Raw genomic sequence first — 21,829 nt, 5'->3', positions numbered from 1 at the left:
TGCTCCCCTCATCTTAGTGCTGAGCACACAGTAAGCGCTCAATAAAAGCTAGTGAGATGAGTGGCCAGTAAGCGTGTCATTATTTTTTTCTCTACTCTCTTCTCTTAACCACACAAAATGACCTTCAACAAGAATCACATAAATCAAGACACAAAGGAGGCACAGCCTGTTGACCTACCTTGGGGATACAGTTCCCCAAAGGAGACAGACAGAAGAGTTCTCCCCAGAGCATGTTATTCTAGTCTCAAAATAAAATACATCTCTCATTTCAAGGTACATTTATTTTAGTTAGGTAGGATAAGGATTTTGTGAGAGAAACAAAAATGAATAAGCTGGTGTGTGGGAACAGGAATTAAAATTAGCAGCGATTTGCCGCCTGCCGACGTGGATGTCCTCACATCCCACTGCCTTATTTTTGGTTCTGTTCTGGTTTGTTTTCTTCCTCAGTACTTTAAAATATGATAGGTAGGTTAGAAAGACAAGTCCGGGATGATCATGAAGCTCGTCCTATGTACGTGGTACTTCACTGACTCTGCCTCACTGAATCCCCTCAACAACCCTATAAGGTGAGTACTATGATTACCCCCATTCATTGGACAGGTGGAAAACTGAGTTTAAGACAGGTAAAATGACCTTGCTCAAAGTGACCCACTGGCCAAGCCAAGCTGTGAATTGAGGTTGTAACCCAGAGCCTGGCTTGACCCACTCCACTCTATTGACCGCATGTGTGGAAGCCCCTAGTCTCTCCCTCTCTCTCAGGTCCAGCAGATCCGATCGCCAAGGTGCTAAGCTACCCTGGGAATCAGGAGACACCACACAAGCTCTCTGTGTCTCCTGGATCCTAGTGGCAACTCTAGAAACTGGAGGTGGACAAGGAGGAGTGGGAAGGAGAGGAGGAGGCATGAGGATGTGTGTTCTTAAATAAGATCTCTTCCCCTCCCTGCCAGCCTGAAGTGAAGCTCTCTGAGTAAGAAGAGATGGAGGGGTGCCAACAGAAATGAGCAAAACCAGCTCAGTCATCCCAACCCAGTCCTCAAACCCCCCAATCTTTTAAGGGTAAGGATGGAGGCAGAAGAGCAGCATGAATATGGACATAAAGTCAGACCAAATTGGAGGCAAATCACCCCTTCTGCCACTCCCAGGCTATGCGACCTTGGACAGGAATGAACGTCTCTGAGCCTGTTTCCTTATCTTCAAACTGGGGGAAAATAATTCCCAGCTCACAGGTTTGCTCTGAGAATTAAGTGAGTTCATGTGTATAAGGGGCTTATCAGAGCGCCCAGCACATAGTAGAACTGGAATTAGCTATTATTAGTAATATGCCGTCAGATGCACTAAGAGAATATATACAATAAAGTACATGAATACTATGCTATATAATATGCAACTATATATGATGATAAGAAATCAAGTGTGGTGGGTGTTATGCTCCAGAGAAGGTAAGGGTGGGGGTGGCGGCACTCATTCTGTTTTGTACCCGCATGGTTTCAGCTACGCAGGGCTCAGCAGGTGTGTGCGAGAGAAGAGAACTGACTGCAGCTTCCTCATCTTATACCAAACCTCTGCCAGTAAAGGCAGCACCTTTTCATTTTCCAGGAGGAGGGCAGCACTTCCTGAAATGCCCCCACTTAATGGGATTATTCCTTCTACTTTGTAAGCCATACCTCGTGGGAATGTTCATTTTATCTCTGGCAGCTCATCAGCACAATAATTGTTTCATGATGTAATAACCCGTGTATTAAATCAGACACAGGAGCCTCCTTGAAATATTATTATACTGAATTCTCTTCCGTAACAGGCAGCCCAGGGGTGGATCTCACCCAAGAGGCTTAGTTACTAAAGAACCAAAAGTATTTCATTGAAGGTGCCTTCTCCTATACGAGGAGAAAGGTTATTTCCTGTTGTTATTTTTATTATTTCATAGTCCAAAATTTGTTGGTCTGTTTTCAGTTTCAACACACTTATGCTTCCTAATGTACTACATATTTGCTTATTTATTAGGTTTGTTTTTTTCCTGTTCTTCCCCCACTGCAATGTCACAGGGTAGGACGCTGCCTATTGCATTCACTGTTGTTTCTTTTTTTTTTTTTTTTAGTGGGGGGAGGGGCAGGGGGAGGGAGAATCTTAAGCAGGCTCCACGCCCAGTGTGGAGCCCAAAGCACGGCTCGATCCGAAGATCCTGAGATCATGACCGAAGCCAAAATCAAGAGTTGGATGCTCAACCGACTGAGCCACCCAGGCGACCCATTATTCGCTGTTGGTTCTTAATCATCCAGAAAAGTGCCTGGCACATAGTAGGTGCTTAATAAATATTGTTCAATTAATCAACAAATTGAAGCACGTTTTAGAGCATATTTTTTGAAGAGCAACCACAATTGATGTAAGAGTGTATCTCATTTTTCCTCCTTTTCCTTTTTCTTCTTTTCCTATTCACTCTAGTGGATTTTCACCAGACAAGAACACCAAACACCAAAAATCAGGGTTAAATCATTCACAAAAAGACATGAGTTTTTAACATCCAAGTTCTCCTGACACACCCTTAGCTGGGGCGAGACCTGCTTGCTGCTCAGGAGGGGTGTCTCCACCACAGTCCTGAAGGGGTCTCCTCAATCATCTAGGACCACGAGGGACCAAGAGAGAATGGACCCTGACATAAAATTCCGATTCCTGAAATGTGAAGACAAGAAGGTGTTTGAAGTCCAAACCTCCCATTTTTCAGAAGGGAAAACTGAGGGTCCAGAAAAGCAAAATGGTTGTTGTAGTGCACAGAGTAATTAGAACACAGGCGGGAAGAAAAGGCAGATTCCTTTCCTTCCTTCTTCTTCCTTTCCTTCCTCCCTCCCTCTCTCTTGCTCTCTTCTTCCCTCTTCCCCTTTCTTTTTTCCTTGTCTGTCTGGAGTTTTTCAGGGTGTGTGCATGCACGCGGGTGTGTGTGCATGTCTGTATACTCTTCACAACAGGATGGTCTAGGACGAGCCCTGGTTAGCAGCCTATATGTAATTTTGCCTCAGAAATGTTGATGATTTGATTTCACTAACTTCCCAGTCCTACCCCACAACCTAGATCCCAAACTTCCCATGAACCATGCAAGAGTCTTAGAGGCATCCTGAGCTGAAAGTACTGGAAAAATCAAATCATCTAACCTAACCTTTATTTTACAGATGAAAAACAACAGGCTGAATGGAGGAAAGTGAGCTCCCCCGGTCACAAAGCCAGTTAACAACCCAGCTGAGGTAGCTGGGGCCCTCAGCACCAGGGCACATTCAGGTCACACTCAGAACACTTCTCAAGATTTGTGAGTGGCTCTGACAGTCCCATCATGCTGGCTGGAAAACCCAATCTAAGCAAGCATGTCTTAAATCAAGGATGAAAACTTTTCCACTGAGCAAGTGAATAGAATTCTAATGAGAAAACTCGTCGAAAATAGAATCTTTATGGCATACACACACACAGATACGCACTGATATGTGCATACATGATTACTGCATACATCATATAAAAAGGGTGCTTCTTTTTTTAAATACTTGATACTAGGCATATAATAAATTCACAGAGCTAGCAAGGACATCAAAAACATATTGCTAGGGGAAGCATATCTTGGCACAACATTTTTGAAAAATGAGCCATCAATATCTGTACAAACTAAAATATACGCATTCTTTGATCCAGCAATTCCTCTTCCAGGAACCTGGAACCATCTAGAGAAACAGAACTGTACAGATATGTGGATGAGGGTGTTTACTAAATCATCGTTCACAGTGCAAAAAGGAAACCATCAGGTGGTCCATCCTTAGGGTTATGGCCGGAGGAACCAAGCTACAACAATTTGTAGAATTCTGTGTAACACTAATAAAATGAATTATTATAGAGCTGAAGGGACACCCATCATTTGTTAGTAAGAAAACCAAACTGCAGTGCAATGTGACGGACACACTCATTTTTACGAAGACCACCACCGCTCCAACATGTCTATGTGCATCCACGTTTGGGGCAAAGGGACATGAAGGAAAGATGGAAGTCTGTTAACACTGAGCATCCCAGGGAGAAGGCATGACTGCAAGGAACCCAGAAATAGTCCTCTGGGTCTTGCTTCAGCCTTCCTTTTCCCCTGTATACCCACAGTAGCAGGAACATTCTGAGAGAATTATTCAGTGCAACCAAGAGAAGCTCGAAGCTGCCTCTTTCTGTCCCTGGCTCCCGTGACCATCGTCCGAGCTAGTTATTTCTCCCAACAAAGTGTCCTGGTCCCGAGGCAGGAAGTGACCTGCTGAGCAGATACAGCAGGGGAGATGTGAACACAGCACCAGCAAAAGCTCATCCTTTAACACAGGAGGGGGTTCCATCTCCTTCACGGAGAAGGTGGCTCGCGATGCTTGATGCTCCCTTGCCCCACAGAGGAACTCATAACCATAAATAAACCAGGCAGGACCCACTCTGCTTAAAACTAAGAAGCAGACAGAAGTCAGTCTGGCAGGCAGGCCTTCTAGGGCACCTGAAGTAGCTACTTGGAAATCTGGCCTCGTCCCCACGGGCTTCTCTGTCCAGTCCTGACTGCAGGTTGAATGAAAATGACAGAACCACGGAGGCAGAGGTCCTGACTGGGAGAGTGTGACCGCTAGGTTTCAACTATGATAAAACTGCCTTCCCTGAAGCCCTAACTAGGCAGCACGGCCTCCTGGCTGAGTGCTCCAAAGAGAACTGTCACCACCAGCTCCCAAAACTCCAGGAGCTGTGCACACGAATACACAAAACTTTCTTTCTGTGGGGACAGTGCAGGCCTCTGATCCACCACAGCTTGGGAACCAGTGGGAAGAAAGGAAGAGAGGTCGACTTACCAAGCCAACTTCTGTTTAAGTACACAGACACAAACACTGGGGGGACCGTGAAGAAATCTACCACGGAGTTCACTTCCAGCCAGAACCACAGCTTATCGTTGGCTGCAATAAACTGGGGAGAGAGGAAAGGAGAAAAACATGAGAGGCACGATGCTGGCATTCGAAGTATATGCTTTTGCCAAAGGCTATGTTTTGGTTTTTCACAGGGGCCTGGAGGGAGATGTTATGTCCTTCTCATATCTACACCAATCACAGGCTATTTCTGTCTTAGAATTCGGTTATACAGTCTCTTGTAGAGAATGACTGTAGCCTATGTTAACCTTGGAGAAATATCAGGCAATCTGTTTTCCTGTGGTTTTCAATCGCATCATAGGAAAGTTTGAGTGGTCTCACTTTCATTAGACTCTAACGGAAATACAACCTAAGTAAAGCATAGATGTACGCATCCATGCACATGCACATGTACACACAATCTCTGTAATACACATTCTGTACAGCGCCCCTCATAGAGAGGCTCTACTACAAATCCTCCAAGCCCCCAAATTCTACCAACTACCGCCTCGATTCAAGCCTCCCAACTGTTCTCTCAGGATTCAACTGAGTGAGCCCCGATAAACATAATTTTAAGAGAAGTTTTTTTTCTCCATTTAAGACAACAATGCATTTGCATTTAGAGAGATGAGAAACAGTCGGCCAGTGGAAGTATAATAGTTACTTCAATCCCTGTTCGCCTCCTTGGAACAAGATTTTAACAGGCACTTCTGAAAATGCGAAGTTAAGGAAAGGACTCTCTCAGAGACTGAAAATCAGATTATGGGTCTGTTGTCCCCCCTGGAAACACTGGGCTTCATCTCTGCAAGAGCAGATGCTCGTGGGGCATGGCCCCTGGGTACAAGTGGCCCCATGATGATACTGAGTTGTGGGGATCAGACTTACCCGCAGGCCAAAGTAGAGAAGGAAGAACACGTTGAAAGCCATGTCGATCTGTAATGTGAAATCTTTGTAGAAATTCTGGCAGGACTCTATTGGGCTATTAGACAGGAAGAAGAAAAAAGCAAGAGGTAAATGAAAAGCATCATCACGTCTTGCACATACCGTGTGGTATTGGTGCTTGGGGTAGAGGACAAAATGAATCTTCATTGACTAAAACATTTGGTCTTTCTACCCTCTGTGATGATCAAGCAAGCATGGCCAAGGGGTCTTTCCATTCAACCATTCAGTCTTTTGTTCTTTTATTTGTTTTTGTAATTATATATTTATATATATATATATATTATTTTTATATCATTCAACAGTTGAGCTAAGAATCTAAAAAGGATCATGCAGATACCTTGGAGGAAGGACAAGCAGGAGAGACCATCAAATTCCTTAATTTCACATTAACCCTTAAAGAACTGACTTCTTTCTTTTAGAGGACATATACCAAAGCTCAAAATAGTCCCTCACACCCTCCAGCACATTAGAAGTAGAGCCCATTTTCAGTTAAACTCAGTGGCTGTGCTTGAGACCTCTCGAAAGCCATCGGTTGATGAATAATAAAGGACCCAGGAGCATCTCAGGAAAGCTGTGGAGAAGAGGATCCTGGTTGATGTTCTGGCTAGACTAAGTACGGACTTGATGTATAGCACTCTGATCTGGAGAAAGAAACATTGCCCAGCTGGTAAAGTTCAAGACCATTAAACCAAAATGTTGAAGCAGTACTCTAAGGGTTAATTTTTTTTTTTTTTTGGCATGCAAGTTAATTGGCTTTGTGTGTGTCAAGCAGCCAGTGCGAACCCCCAGCACACTCTACTTTGTTCAAGAGTAGACAGTTTTTTAAAAGGGTACTACTATACAAACTGGTACATGGCTTCCATGGGCTTTCCCGCGTCAAACTGATCAGAGGATCAGTGTGTGAAAAGTCCCAAGTTTGGGGCTGGGTGGGAAGCAGGAAAGCCTCATAAGCATCTCAAAGCTGTGAATGAAAATTCAGAGTAGACTGTTATCAGTAAGCAAATGGTAACACTCAGGCCAGAAACATAAAGAGGATGAGGTGGGGAAAGGGGAGGGAGTATGGGGAGAAGCAAAATATTTTCCCTGGATGGAAAGCAACGTGGACCAACGTGGCCAGGAGAGGGCTAGCTTGAGAAGTGCAGGATGGAGGATTTCCGAGTACCACCACTTTGGAAATCGCTATACACAATACCAGTTAGTATAGTTGTACTTCCGCGAGGACAATGCTTGGTTGTTCAACAGGCAGGAATCTGTGCAGTATGGGAATGCAGGGCCCACATAGAGGCATGGTGGGTCGCTCTATGGGACTCTCCAATCATATTACATGCACTGATTTATCCATTCTTCATCTCTATTACAAGTCAAACATGCCCTTTGTCATCTCCTAAATCACAAATAGGTGGGAAAACCTCCAGACAAGCATTTGGGGCGGGGGGGGGGGGGGGGGGGGTGGGCTATCTACATTTGCATTTACCAACTAAGCAGACTAAAGGAAACGCAAACGCTGAAAAGCAAACGCTGAAAAACATTTCTTTTATAAAGGAAATGACAACTCCTAGGTTTTCGATAAGGTGGGGAAGTGGGAGGGAAGACAGCATGGAATTTGCTTAGTCCAATCCTGGAAGGAGTGAGGAGCACAAAAGCTAACCACTGCTCTTTACCTCCTCCCCTACTTGGGTTTTAATTTAAATGAAAAAAGGAAAATCCAGTCCTAGAGTTAATAAGAGACACTTCTGCAATCCCCAAGCCAGGATGGTGTTTTGTTTCATGTCAAAAACAAGACCCACAAGGTCCACAGGTGTCAGAGTTCTTAGCTTCTCTAGTCACAGTGAAAAGAAGTACATGAACTAGGTTGACCAGAAATCCACTATAGATTCCAAGGGAAGAGACAGTGCATCTCTCTGCTACATAAGCCACTGGTATGATGTGCTACTGATGAATGAATGGGGTGTGTGTGTGTGTGTGTGTGTGTGTGTGTGTGTGTGTGTGTGTAAGAGAGTGATCAAGAGAGTGAGGATGGGAAGCTCTGTTGGTAAATGCTGCACTCATGTTTTTACTTGTACCAGTAGTGACTTAACTGTGCATTTAAATTCATATTCATCAGGATTGAGAGTCATAGGCAAAGGGACAGAGAGAAAGTCTTGGTTCCCAAGTCTACTATGGAAAACCCACTATCACTTCACCAACGTCAAACAATAACCTTACTATTGCCCACACAATATATTTGGATGTCCTGTGAATTTCCTAGCTCCCATTAATTCCATGGCCTTTGTGGTAAATTTTGTAGTAAACTTAAAATGTATCTAATAGGTAAAACATTTGCTAGGCTGTGGAAGGGAATGGGATAGTGGGGGAAAAGATGTTAGCTCAATGCCATTGAGGATATTTTGGTTCAGCATAAATGGTCTTTTCCTCCATATGTTCAAAAGAGCATAAGGAATCAGACTGTAGCAACTTCTTCCCGTTGATCCCTTCCTTCCTTGTAATTCCTGCTGTTCCCTCCTCTATTGCCCATATGCAAAGGCAGCAATGAGAGGGCTTTCTGCTAAAGGACACTGTGTTGAAAACACACCTCAACAGCATCCCTGATTTACAGAGAACAGAGCTGAAACGATATCAGACCTTTTCCTTAATACTCTTCCAAAAATTTTGAACTGATTCAACCACTGTTTCATAGTATTCCTTGAGTCCTAGACTTTAGGCTGAAAAAAGAAAAGGAGTACACTATGCTGTTGGTGCTAGCAGCTTGTCCTCTGGCTGAAGCTTGCCAATGATATGAATACGCTCTGTTAAGATCTAAGAGATGAAGAGAAGCAGAAAACTCTGGGATAAAAGAGGCCCAGCCTCTGTGACCCAGGTAGGACCAGAGTGATGGGGAAATCTGTTTTCTATCCCTTCTAGCTCTTTTCTGCTTGCCACGAGAGTCCAAGGAGAAATGTCCTGCCTAGTTTTCTCAAGTGGCAATAGAACTGTTTATCAGGATCCCCTCTGAGATAAATCTTCTGAGTGCCTGCAGTCCACAAACTCACACAATCAGAGACCAGAGTGGAGATTCTAAAGCCCCATCATTTCATTCCCTAAATGGAAACAACCCACAGAGAAGTTCACTGATCTTATAAAAAGAAAATATATAATTTAACAATAAAAGGGCTGGCCATATCAGCCAGGATTTATTTTCCTCCCAAAGAGATTGTTATCTTAATGATTAATGCTCATTGTAGGGTAAAAAATGAAATACAAACTGCTTCTCTTTCTCATGTACAATAAGAGAGTTCCTTGTTTAGATACACAGAAGTTTCAAGAGCTAGAAAAGAAATCACTTTTTTTTTATCACCAAAGAAAGTGACTCCAAAGTACACACTTAAATTTGGATTGCCGTTCTTACAAGGCATGCCCACATCCGAATAGGCTGTATGTGGATATATGTTGCCAATAGAAAAAAAAAAGGGGAGTTTTAAGAACTGAAATAGGGATACTGGTTCTGATCCTGGTAGTAGTAAATGGACTTTCCCTGAATTATTCCTGGTTAAACTAATGACTTACCAATTAGAGGACACAAGATAATTGGTAAGCTGATGGACTCCTCATTCTTAGACTCCCACAGCCCATGGGTCAAATGTGATACTAAAACCTTAGGCAAGTTTAGTGTTTTCACCAGGACTCTAGGATTGGGACACCTTCAAAAGAACCTCAATAAAGAGCTGCTTGTGGTTTAAATATTCAGTGTAGGAGAGTCGTCTTATTTCCTCTTGACCATCCAATAAGCGTATCTTTAGTATTTAGACGTCTATAGAGGAAAAGGAGACGCACTCAGAATGGCAAATATATCTCTTCCTTCATCTATTTAACAATATAATATCCAATGAAGACCCCTGAGTGGGAAGATCCAATAGTCCTTCCTGAAACTGACTTAAGACCTTGTCTTTCCAAAGCACAGGGCAAACAATGGCTAGCCAGGTTTTCTTTCAAGGGGCAGGGACTAAGGACAAAAAAACTCACTTCCAGCAGGTGTTCCTCTGGATATCTGCATCATCACCAAGAGGGTAGTAATTGCCCTCTCTTCTCAGCCTCTAAACTCCCCTGGTGTTTTCTGAAGTCTGTTTTCCTAACTCCCTGAGTCTGGCTGCTCAACCTAGTAGAGATATTTCTCCAGGACAGTGGTTCTCAAACTTTAGCATCTACCTGGAAGGCTTATTAAAATATTGACAGGTCGCTTCCAGAGTTTCTGATTTAGTAGGGCTGGGGTGGGGTCCTGGGAATTTACATTTCTAACAGCTTCCCAGATACTGCTGCTTGTCTGGGGACCAAACTTTGAGAACCACTGTTACAGAAGCACTTTCTTGCAACTACACACTAATTACAGGTGTTGCTTCTCAAGAAGATTCCCATTCAGACCTGAGCAGAGATGATTAAACGTTTGAGCCCACCCCCAGATAACCAGCTGCATACCACTTAACTAATTGCTGAGATCAAGAGGTTGAACAGATATTTTCACTTTCAGGTGGGAACAAGGGGGAAAAAATTAAGACGATACAGAGAAGTAATTACAGCACCACTATGTGAGCTTCGCCACCGAGATTCTAATTAACAGAGTGCCTGAGGAGCACATCTTTAGTTTAAGATTAAAAGGAAAAATGAAGTATAGATGGGGAGAGGTTACAGAGACCATCATTTATGAGACAACAAAATGTTAAGCAGTCTAGGGACATCAACAGCAGCAGCAAATATCTGAGATGATTTAATAAATAACCACATGAGAGGGAAGGGACTAACTGAGGAACAAAATAGCACTTTGTGAAATAATTTCTAACATCTGAATTCTCCTCGCTCTTGTGGCTAGTCCCTTTTTAAATTGGATGGAGCCTTCTCAATTCCCACCAGGATTATGGACCACCAGAGAGCACCACAGACATGAATCAATACAATAAGTTTAATGATTCCAGACTCTTCTCCTAGTCTCACCTCTGCAATGTTGCCAGATTAATTTAATTAAAAGATGTCATTCATCTACCATCATGGCTCCCTCCTGCCTCATACATCAGCTCTAACCCTGACTGTGATGAACCTCTGAAACGCAGCCTCACTACATGTCCCATTTTATTTTCTACCATCTGCTCCACACCAAGCCCTTTGCTACTATGAGCTGCTACCTTCCTTATTTCATGAATGTGACCCACATCTTCCTAATTCTAAATCTATGCTTTTGCTGTGACCTCTTCAAATGCTCCTCCGTCTTTGTGTTCAAACCTTAGGCAACCCTCAAAGCCAACAGAAAGGCACAGCTCAGTAAATTACTCATGGCCTCACTGACCTCTCCCATCTCTGAATTCCTATAGCATTAGGAGCAAGGCATTCTAAACTGTCTTATAATGTTGATTCTCATCTAATCCAATATAATACCTGGCATTGTATAGAGCCTGCACACACTATTGCATTTGGTCCTTACAACTTGGCAAAATAAAGTAGACAGTTCGTTATAATCCTCATTTTGCAGACTTCTGAGAAGTAGAGGCTCAGAAACCTATGCAAGATCATGTAGCTAAGTGGAAGGGTTGGGACAGAGACCCAATATCCTTTCTGCCATACCACCTTACTTCTCCAGAAGAACTGCAACATCCTTGGAGAGGTAAAACAAACAAACAAACAAAACCACGTAAGATGTAGCATCTACTATCTACAGACCCTGGCATGGATCTTTTTCAAAAACAATGAGGGTTGACTGATTTACAGAGGAGGTGAAACTGCCCCAGAAAAATTTAATGTTTGTTGAATGGTCTGGGAAAATTCAGGGGAAGCTGACCTGTCCAACTTGTATCTAACCCTGCTCTGTAAAGACGGTCCTATGGGACATTACTAATCCCCAGGAGTGCTTCTGGGGCCCCCGAGGGAGTAGTGGTATCATGGAGCCTGACCCTATCTTCTGAGGGTAAGTTCCTCTGCTTGTGAAGAAATAACTCCTAGTTATCCATCTGCTTAAAGATGGATAACGCTCAAGATGTCCTAATTTTCTCTTATCCTCTCTTTTTCTAAAAGAACAAGAATGGATGTAGTAATGGATGATGTTTAGATACTGAGAACACTTCTAATTATGGAACAGACAGTAAAGTTTTGCATCCCATTCCATTCAACTGAAGTAAGAAAAATGATAACATCATATAGTCGTGGATACTACAGAACCTATCTGCAACCGAGAGGGAGGAAATCTAAATGAGTGGATGTTTTTCTAATAATGTCTAGATATACTGGATAAGCAAAGTGCCTGCAAAATAGAAATAAAAGCACCTAGCTGATCAGAATATTATGAGAGCAAAATATTTTTAAAGGGAGCAATTATTTGCAATATACTCCAAATTATTGGTATTATTATTATTCATATAATTTTAGGTCTCAGAAAAATACCTTCTAAGTTAATAGTAATAGTGGATTTAGTGCAAATGACAAGATAGTAATTAATCACTGAGAAAATAATAATCTTTATATAGAACGTTGTCTTCTAACCTAGACAGCACCCCAGGTCTCGAATGGGTCCAAGTTGAAAGCTTTCTAACCTTTAGCTTTCATTAGTACCCCCATTTTAACTACCTTGTCAGAGTTATGTCCTTAAGAACTTGTCTTTCCAATGTTGGTGCTTTTAGTGTTTACACTGAGTGGAGCATATATTCAATAACTTGTGTAGGTTTTTTCTCTTTTATCAAACAGAAACCAGCTTCTCCTTGTTGACCATCATCTTGACTTTATCCCAGAACACCTGAGTAGGTATCTTCTAAGATGTTATTATTGTTGATGGGGGAGTTTGCGTTCAGTCATTAATCAATACTAATGACAATGACCTCAAAAGGAGCCTTTCTAAATCTTAAAACACTTGTTTTAGACCTTGCAATGGTTCTAATGTGAATAGAAAACATTTTTGTTACTTGACCCCAAGCCAGTTAGTTAAATGGCTTTGTTGGGAAATCTTCAGTTATGGGTTTGTATCAACAGGTCTATTAATCTTTCTGACAACATCAGGCTTCCAATTACGTCTCCACTCAATTGAGGAGATGTGAGCCAATAGCCACAAATATTTGCCTCATTAGGGTCATGTTGAAATGAACTGGAACAAATGAAAAGGTGGTATATAAACCCTTACTGCTCTGGGATCCCATGTGCTCTGTCTTCTTGAGCTCTGTTATGGAGAATACTGGAAGAATGCTAGCAGTAGACTTCAGAGCAGTTGTATGGCTCAGGGTATCTACCTGAATAATTGGTCCTAACAATTAAGCATTCTTCAAGGAGACAAACAAAATTACATAGATTGCCGATGAAGAGAAAAAAAATACGTCAGTTCCTTACACACTGGATTTCTCAGTGAAACACACCGATAATCTGTTTTCATGAAACTCAGATGGTGAAATCTCTGTCACTTTCTGATGGAGTTCCTCTGAATTTTCTCAAAAGATTTCAAGATGCTATCTGAGCTTAGGGTCTCCTTCTCATCTTCATTCTGTATGTTTTTATCCATTTAAGCACCCAAATAAGTAAATCAAAAGCAAAATGTGGGCATCACGGGACATTACTAATCCCCAGAAGTGCTTCCAGGGCCCCTGAGGGGTAGTGGCATCATGGAATCCGACCCCGTCTGCTGAGGGTAAGTTCCTCTGCTTGTTGAGAAATAACTCCTAGTTATTCGTCTGCTTAAAGATGGATGACCCACAAGATGCCCCAATTTTCTCTGATGGAGTTGAGAAGTTAACCTCAAGCATGGATAGCAGTTAGGTAGTTTTGGAATTCAGTGGAAGAGTTAAAATTCCAGCTCTATCGTTATGAGCTGTATAATCGTAGACAAATAATCTGAACTCCACAGCTTGATTTTCTCATCTGTAAACTGGAGATAAGGATAAAAACCTCAAAGGCTGTTGCAAGAATGAAATCAGATAATGCATAAAGACTAAGTGCTGAACAGGTGATAGTTATTTTTAAAACTAAAGTAATAACAATAGTGATAAATAAGGACTGTCTGTAGAAAAATGCCAAAAAAAGGCAATCATCCAAATGAACAAAAACTGATAGAATCAATTATTTCACACTTAATTTTCCATTTGTACCTGCTTTACTGCTTCCTTATCGGATGCTGTAATAGAATTCAAATGCCCAATAGGTTGTGCAGTGAGCTAACATCTGGTGTCATTCCATATATTAGAGCATTTCATTTGGGTAATATTAAAGAAGGAACACCAGGGAAATTATATTTCCATAAAGGCAGCCACATAGTCTCATAAATATTAAATAATTAACCAAGATTTCCTGACAGAGAAAGCCATGAGTCACTTTAATGAGTGGCCACAGGAGGTTGTGTATTCTTTTCCCGGGTCTTTAGCAGAAGAGAGAGTTTCATTTGCCTGGTTGGCTTACCATGAATCTGGAGGAGAGGCAGGGGGAGGAACCAGTCATATGTCTTCTAAATATCTCTTCCAATTCTACGTCCGTAAGATCATGTATTTCCTTCACTGTTGGACTCTTGGAATGATGTCCAAGACAACCTACCCACTAATGCTTGTTTTCTCCAATTTGTCTACAGACTACAATTATTTCAATCACAGTTGTTACCAGACTGGAATTAGTGTTCATATTTGCCAGCAACTTTTATGTAATAAATCAGAGTTAAGCTACTACATGAAACAGAGTCTTGCCAAATGAGTGCTGCTTTGGTTCTCACTGAACTGTCTAAGAACCCATGACCGATTGCTTCTTACTCTTATTTCCCTACCTCCACTGACTCCAGCCATCTCTTCTTCTGTAAACTCTTGTTTACCTAGTAGAGGGATGTGATGAAGTAGAAAATTCAAATACACACACACACAAATACTACAAAACAGACTGAGAATTCTTCAAGGGCAGGGTCAGTGAGCATGTACAATTGTGAGTGGTACATGTGGGTGGGGACACATGCGCACACACGGCACATACCCACAGCCTTCCAGCACAAGTGTATGCTCTCTATCCAACCCCAACCTCACTCTGGGACCATCCACAAAATAGGATCGCTTGGGTGAAGTGATTAGAAAGGGGGAGAAGAGGGAAGAGAGAAGAAGTTCCAGGTCTGAATGAAGAGCAGGGAACCCAGACACATTGCCTGGCAATGGGGGGAGGGGGGCTGGGGAGGGGGGTTTGCAGCAGCTCTGTCCCCTGGAGCCAAACTACTCTCATGCCTACAAAAATGTAGACCTGAAGAACAAGAAAAGAGGATTCATCCTAACACTACTGGATATTAAATGTTGCCATACATGGGCCGAGAGGCCCATAGACAATCATCTCTTGCCCGTAATAACCGCTAGTCAGCTCCTAGGCACTGGGGGGCAATTGTCTGGTGTCACCATTTCTTAAGGAGGGAGCAACCATGAGGAAGCAGCCTAAGGGCACAGTTTCAAGGCACTTTGGACTCAAGGCTTCCCAAATAAACTATGAAGGTCTCATAATTGCATAGAGAATGGTAGGGGCTCCTAAGTTGAGCATGTGGGTTGGGATTCCCACAGTGTAACAGTCTTCCAAATCCCTGTGGGATCTCTTTGAGCTGTTATTGGGCACAGACTTCAAAATTCTGTTGAGCCCTCTTGTCCTGATGTTTAGCTTGGATTCTTCTGGGTATTCCCTGGTCATCCTACTAGTCTCCTCCTTAGCTTATGCCCTATGCTCCCACCCCCATCCACCTCCCTGGCTTTAATGTAATCCTGACACACCTGAACAGCCTGACCTTGGCAATGCCTCCTTGCTATGGGTCTACCTGCAAGGATTTAAAGTGGGAAAGCCAAAAACTCCCGAATCTACACAGCCAGGCCCAGCCTGCTCTGGGTCCCAGACTGATAGCCTAATCAGATGGGGGTAATGAGGATGCAGGAGACATCCTTTTCCTGTTCCCTTCATGGAACTCCAATTTCCTGCCAGCAGCCAAAGAGACCTAGATCTGTTACAGTTTCAATCCTGCTATCTGTCAGCCACATCGGGACCCAAGCAGAATAGCACAAATCTCCTCGGTGGTCTCATCTGAAGAATTTCAATGACAAAGAGCGCCCATGCTGGAGACCTGCCTGGTACCAACTTGGGGAGGCTCGAGAGCATTAGGGAAAAAATAATTATGTAAGGAAATAGATTCCATCTGCTTTGCTTCGCTTTGAAGCATAGAAAACACTGTCACATAACATACATACTCACCACCAGGGCAATTGGCATTTGTTACAAGCTACACATGAATTTATATGTGATGCTAAAGGATAATTATGATAGTTTTGTTTCTGATATCCTGAGGTTGTTTTTTTCTTTTTGGTTGAGAACTTTTTTAAGAAGACACTGAGAAAGACCTGGCACACGTTCTTCTGACATCTGGCGTAGAAAACAATTATACCTTTATATTACACAAGAAAATAAAATAGCCGTGTCTTAGCTCTGTCTTTGGCTGACAGCTGAGGCGTGGAACTTTTGTAAGTATTCCTATTTAGGAGTTTTGTTGGGAGCCCAGCAGCCTCACAGCCAAAAAGGAGAGTCTGAGATGTTGATGATTAGAAGTCATGAGTCTGCTGAGTCCAAAGCAGGAGTCACGCCTTAGGAATGTCATAAAGTGACCTGGGCAGTGGGGACCAACATTACCACGGAAAATCAGATGTGACAAGTTACCTTCATAGTTTATTTGGGAAGCCTTGAGTCCAAAGTGCCTTGAAACTGTGCCCTTAGCCTGCTTCCTCATGGTTGCTCCCTCCTTAAGAAATGGTGACACCAGACAATTGCCCCCCAGTGCCTAGGAGCTGACTAGCGGTTATTACGGGCAAGAGATGATTGTCTATGGGCCTCTCGGCCCATGTATGGCAACATTTAATATCCAGTAGTGTTAGGATGAATCCTCTTTTCTTGTTCTTCAGGTCTACATTTTTGTAGGCATGAGAGTAGTTTGGCTCCAGGGGACAGAGCTGCTGCAAACCCCCCTCCCCAGCCCCCCTCCCCCCATTGCCAGGCAATGTGTCATCATTAACACAGAAAATGGTAATGGCTTGTTAAGCCCTATGATTATAACAATCATATCTTCACGTATACACACTTCTAATTTTCTCTTTAACTACTTCATGGAAATAACTTCTTACCTCCAGGAACATTTCTTTTCCTTCACTTTTTCTTTCCCATTTGCTTCTGGTTAGCATTGGAAATCACTTATTATCAAAACTGTCCTGCTCGTACCTCAGAAATAATAGCTCCTTCCACCATATTAATGGTGTCCACTTGACTTCTGGATCCATTCAGAAAGTAATATCATGAAATGTGTGCTCATCGGGGTAAAGTTTCTTTTTCCTTGCTTCTTTCTGCAGTTCCCCTTTTTAATTCTATTGCCAGATCTTTGATTTTCTCTAGAGTCATTTTCCCCCCTCACTGTAAAAATAAAAGGTCTGTGAGGGACCCAGGATGCCCCTAGGAAGCTGACTTCTTATGATTCTCTCTTTTGTCTCCATAAATGGATCCATTTAACCCCTCTCTGTGTTGGGTTTCAGAAATCCTTTTATTTTATCTGGAAGCACTGTGTTTTTCTGAGAAAAAGGAGTGGGTCCCTTTACTGAAGAACCCCAAAGAGGAGAATCAGTTGTTTCCTTCGTCAAACCCCCAGATGAAGGAAAGCTCTGGTAAAGTGAGAGCATGTCATCATGCTGGTCAGGATCACCTGCTCTGCATAGTTCTACGATTCCATCTAAGCTCCTTTCAAAAAGGGAAATGCTTCCATTCAAAGGGCCTTTGTACTGGTAACCAAAAGAATATGTTATGAAATTCTAAGCAAAGTCTATTTCTATAGGGCGAATAGGATATGTTTCACATTATAAGGGAAAAAACATTGTGGAAAGAGCTTCAATCTACTAAATCCCCTGGATATGAGGAACTCAGGATTCATGAGGAAAAATAAAACACAAGATATGAAGCTTCCAATTTTGTGTCATTATGACTGCTTAGTGCAGAGTTTTAATCTAAGAGGCTCTAGCAAGCTGGTTCCACCAAGAATCCTCTAGGAATTCTTATTCCTGTCATAGGATTATCAGAGTTTGGTAATGTCCACCTGTCATCGTTCTCAAATGACGGCCAAGGTATGTATAAAATGTAAAGCATCTATTTATGGGAAATAACAAAAAAATCCAGTTCAAAAAAAGAGCCTAACAATTATTTTTGTAACAGTTTATTCTGAGAATAAAACAGAGGGAAAAAAAAGAGCAGGAAAAAAATGTTAAAAAAAAAAAAGAAAAGCAGTTTTAAAAGGAGTCATTAGACACCCCTAAGGCAAAAATATATCTCAATGAGAGAAAATAATCACGATTACTAATCAGTAATATTGAATGCAATGCCAACATGTTTTGATGAATATGGTATTCCTTTATTGTACGACCATTTGACATCTTTTAAAGTTGAATTGGCACTCCTCTGTTTGCACAATAAACTAAGACAAAGGCCAATGATTGTATTTTTCAGGACAGTTAGCCTAAGAGATTTTTTTTTAATATACACATTTAGATATTTATTAATCTCCTTAGCTCTAAACAAAACCAAACTAGGTAACAGTGTTCAGAAAGAGGTGCTAAGGCACCATAACTTGTCATTTGGAGCACATCCCCGCAGAGTTGGGAATTTGCAGGACTGATTGTCAGGTAAGTGGTTACTTGGAAAACTGACCCTTGCTTCTAAATTCCATGTTGTTAGCCTTTGCTCAGCATACATCTAAAAACAGGAGATTTATTTTTCTCTTTCCCATTGTTTTAGTCTTGCGTTTTCAAGGGACAGGGTGGCCTTCGCGGCATCACAGCAAATTGGGGGCCCACGAAGATGTCCAAAGAAAACCCTAAATCCCAGCACTTCAGGGTATTCTAACACTTACGGCTTCAATCCCACACATGCGCCCAGTGCTCATTACATTCAGGTCCGGGCCTGGGGGGAAAGCTCGCAGCATGCACGGGCAGTGCAGGAAAAGGATCTGGTTAACCTGGAGGCAACCACCGAAAGGGTGAGCTTGCAGCATGCAATGAAAACCACAGCTTGGCCTTAGCTGCCATGCAGAAAAGACCTACATCAAAGAGTCTGCAGTGCGGCTCCTGGGTAAGAGTCGATATGAGAGAGGTGAGTTACTTCAGCAATGAAAGACACGGGCAGAAAAATGTTCCAACCACTCTAAACAGAACGCTGTACAGAGCCCTGGCATTACACGCAAGAAGAGGCAGCGTAGGGGATGGGGAGGGGAGAGACAGAGGAGGGAAGGCGAGGACAGAACTGGTCATCACGTTGATGGGATGGCTTCCCTGGCCATCCTTTCGAATGCACGTCTTGTTAGAATGTATGTTGCTTCAACAAATAACCTCATTAGAGTCTTTAATATCAACCATAATTTTTTAAGATGTTTTGAAAATTCAGGAGAAGCAAGGCATCAGTTACATAAAGACACACACCGTGATTTCTTGTGGTTACAGTCGTTATACAAGCAGAGCTGAGGCGGTCAGATAAATAAGAGACAGTTAAGTGCCAACATCCTTAACACTTTGGTTACAGAACTCATGGTAACTCCCGACGTGTAACATGGCAGTGAAGCCATCCCACACGGTCGTGAAAGCTCGGGGCAGCGCAGAGTAGGTAACTCTATGCAACTACCACCCCAGCAAGGAACTTATGAGCCTGAATTTAAACCCACTCCCAAGGGGCGCCATCTTTTCTTCATCCCAGCATGCAATGGCAGGTCAGAAGTGAGCTCATCCACATATACCTTGACCATTCCACAAAACCTGAGTTACAGGTGAGACTCCCCGAAAGTGTTTTTATCAAAATTGACTGATCAGGGGAAAAAAAAAAGTTTTTCCTAAAGGAATAAAAATACTACAGATTCAATAGGAGCCCATCAAGTGCCCCTCTGATGTCAAGGCCACATGGGGTCTCTGAGAACTGCCCTCTTGTGAACCGACTGCTTCACATCTGTTTTCTTTTCTCCTCCCCCTTTGCCTCTTGTGATCTCTGACACACTGAACACAATGCAAAGGATGGCGTGATCTAGCCCTAACTCACAATTTCTCTCTCCTGGCTCTGATTGGAGGAAGGGGCACTCCTCTTAAAATGGGCTCCTGGAGCTCAGCCTTCCCCCCCTGCAGGTGCGATCACAGCCCTGAGGGGGGACACAGGCTCCGTGTGAAGAAGCAGCGTGCTATCTCAGCCTCACATGCTCTCTGAGAGCTGACCATCCACCAAGACTCGGGTGCTGCTGCGACGTGTGGCTAGATGCGTGTAACAAAGGAGCCGCTCCCTGTCCCAGCCTCCACACACCTCAAAATACAGCTGCTTCCACTTGGTCACAACTCATTCCTTCTGATTAGAAACCTAAAGGCTTAAGTTGAATGACATGTTTTCAAAGAGATTATAGTTTGGAACAAAACTGTAACAGTCTGTACATTGATTCAACAAATTTCTCTGAGGTTGTTTTGAGACAGGCACTATGCTAGTTTGGGGGACATAAAATTCAATCAAACATGGTTCCTATTCTTTGGTCATTTTCCATTTAGTAGAGGAGTCTACCCAGATTTTAATTTCTGGAAGCATATATGCAACAGTGCCTTGCTTCCAAATTCTACCATAGGACCTCAGCCATGTTACTTAATCTCTCTGGACCTCGGACTCCTCATGTATAAAATGCAAAGAATACCCACCTCTTCAGATTGTTGAGAGGAATAAATGAGTTAGTAAATGTTGTTTTTTTAGTGGCTGGCACATGGACAATGCTGTGTCATTTTAGCTATTACGATCATTAGTAGCCAAATACAGATAAGAAACTGGGATAAGATACAAAGGGCTCCGAAAAAGGTGGCCTCTGCTTAACTTTTGAGGTAGGTTATGAGTGATGAGTAAAATCAGTCAGGGACAGAGGCAGGATAAGGTACTGAAGCAGAGGGATAAGTGTGGGCAGAAACCTGGAGGCACCAGCGTGCACAGTGCACTCTGGGAATGGAGGGAGGGGGCGCCATCTGACTGGAGCCTAAGTAGACTGTAGGATCGACAAGAAATGGGGTCGGACGGAGACTGTGAGGCATCTGTGCACCTCGGTGGCAGCATGTCTAGTCTTTTTTTTTTTTTTAAAGATTTAATTTATTTATTTGACAGAGAGAGACAGAGCAAGAGAGGGAACACAAGCAGGGGGAGTGGGAGAGGGAGAAGCAGGCTTCCCGTGGAGCAGGGAGCCCAATGTGGGGCTCGATCCCAGGACCCCGGGATCATGACCTGAGCCAAAGGCAGACGCTTAACAACTGAGCCACCCAGGCGCCCCATGTCTAGTCTTTATCCTATAGGAAACCGGGAGTTGACAGAAGCTTAAATGCAAGAGAAAAAAGCCATTATGTTTTGAAGGAAGTTAACTCTGGTAATGCTATGGAGAAGGTATCAGAAGCAGGAGCACATGGAAGCAAAGAGGTTAATTAGTCAAATTAAATTCCAAAGGGAAAAAAAGTCACCGACGCAGACAAGAAGATAAAAACTGTTGTTGCAGCACGAAGTATCCTAAGATCCTGCAAAATGCCCCTTCTTCAGGGCAGGATGCTGCCAGGGCTCCCTAGGGAAAGGGATTACCCACAGTCTTGCTTATAGCAGCCACCTAACCACGTGGCTACTTCTCCTACCCCGGCCCTCCCCATTATTACAGTCTCTGCGTCACAGAGCATGCGTCTCTTCATCTTTGGAAAGGATCTACCCTATTAAGAAGCCATTCTCTCTGCTTTTTGGACAGCAGTCTCTAAATTATACTTAGCATCTATCTACAGTGGACAAATTTCAGTACCTTGAACAGAGGGAGGGCACCCGTACATACTAGACACTTGCCAACAATGACAGACAAATTACATGTGAACACACGTAGGCATGTACAGGAGTTACAACTAACACCTTCTCTGCTCATTGTCTACAGACCTTGGCTAGCAGTATTACCAAGCATCATACTCCACTACCTCTTAAATGTCCTATCAAACCCTATGTGTACC

The 21,829-nt window shown here is 42.9% G+C and overlaps 1 protein-coding gene across 29 annotated transcripts in view; it reads right to left on the bottom strand.

Moving 5' to 3' along the window:
* KCNMA1 (potassium calcium-activated channel subfamily M alpha 1) overlaps positions 1-21,829 on the bottom strand; it is a 744,082-nt gene that overhangs the window by 290,252 nt on the left and 432,001 nt on the right. For all 29 annotated transcript variants that reach the window (XM_088020031.1, XM_028109572.2, XM_028109573.2 and 26 more), the window contains 2 exons: positions 5,772-5,865; positions 4,836-4,947 (listed from right to left, as the gene is read on the bottom strand). In XM_088020031.1, coding sequence (XP_087876157.1) covers positions 4,836-4,947; positions 5,772-5,865 — 206 coding nt within the window. The remainder of the gene's footprint in view (positions 1-4,835; positions 4,948-5,771; positions 5,866-21,829) is intronic.

The sequence above is a fragment of the Eumetopias jubatus genome, unplaced genomic scaffold (assembly GCF_037043125.1).
Source record: "Eumetopias jubatus isolate StellerSeaLion01/CBP00866 unplaced genomic scaffold, mEumJub1_p1.0 scaffold_17, whole genome shotgun sequence".
Lineage (NCBI taxonomy): Eukaryota > Metazoa > Chordata > Mammalia > Carnivora > Otariidae > Eumetopias > Eumetopias jubatus.
Note: the sequence above shows the minus strand (reverse complement) of the source record. Positions and strands in the feature narration are given on the sequence as shown.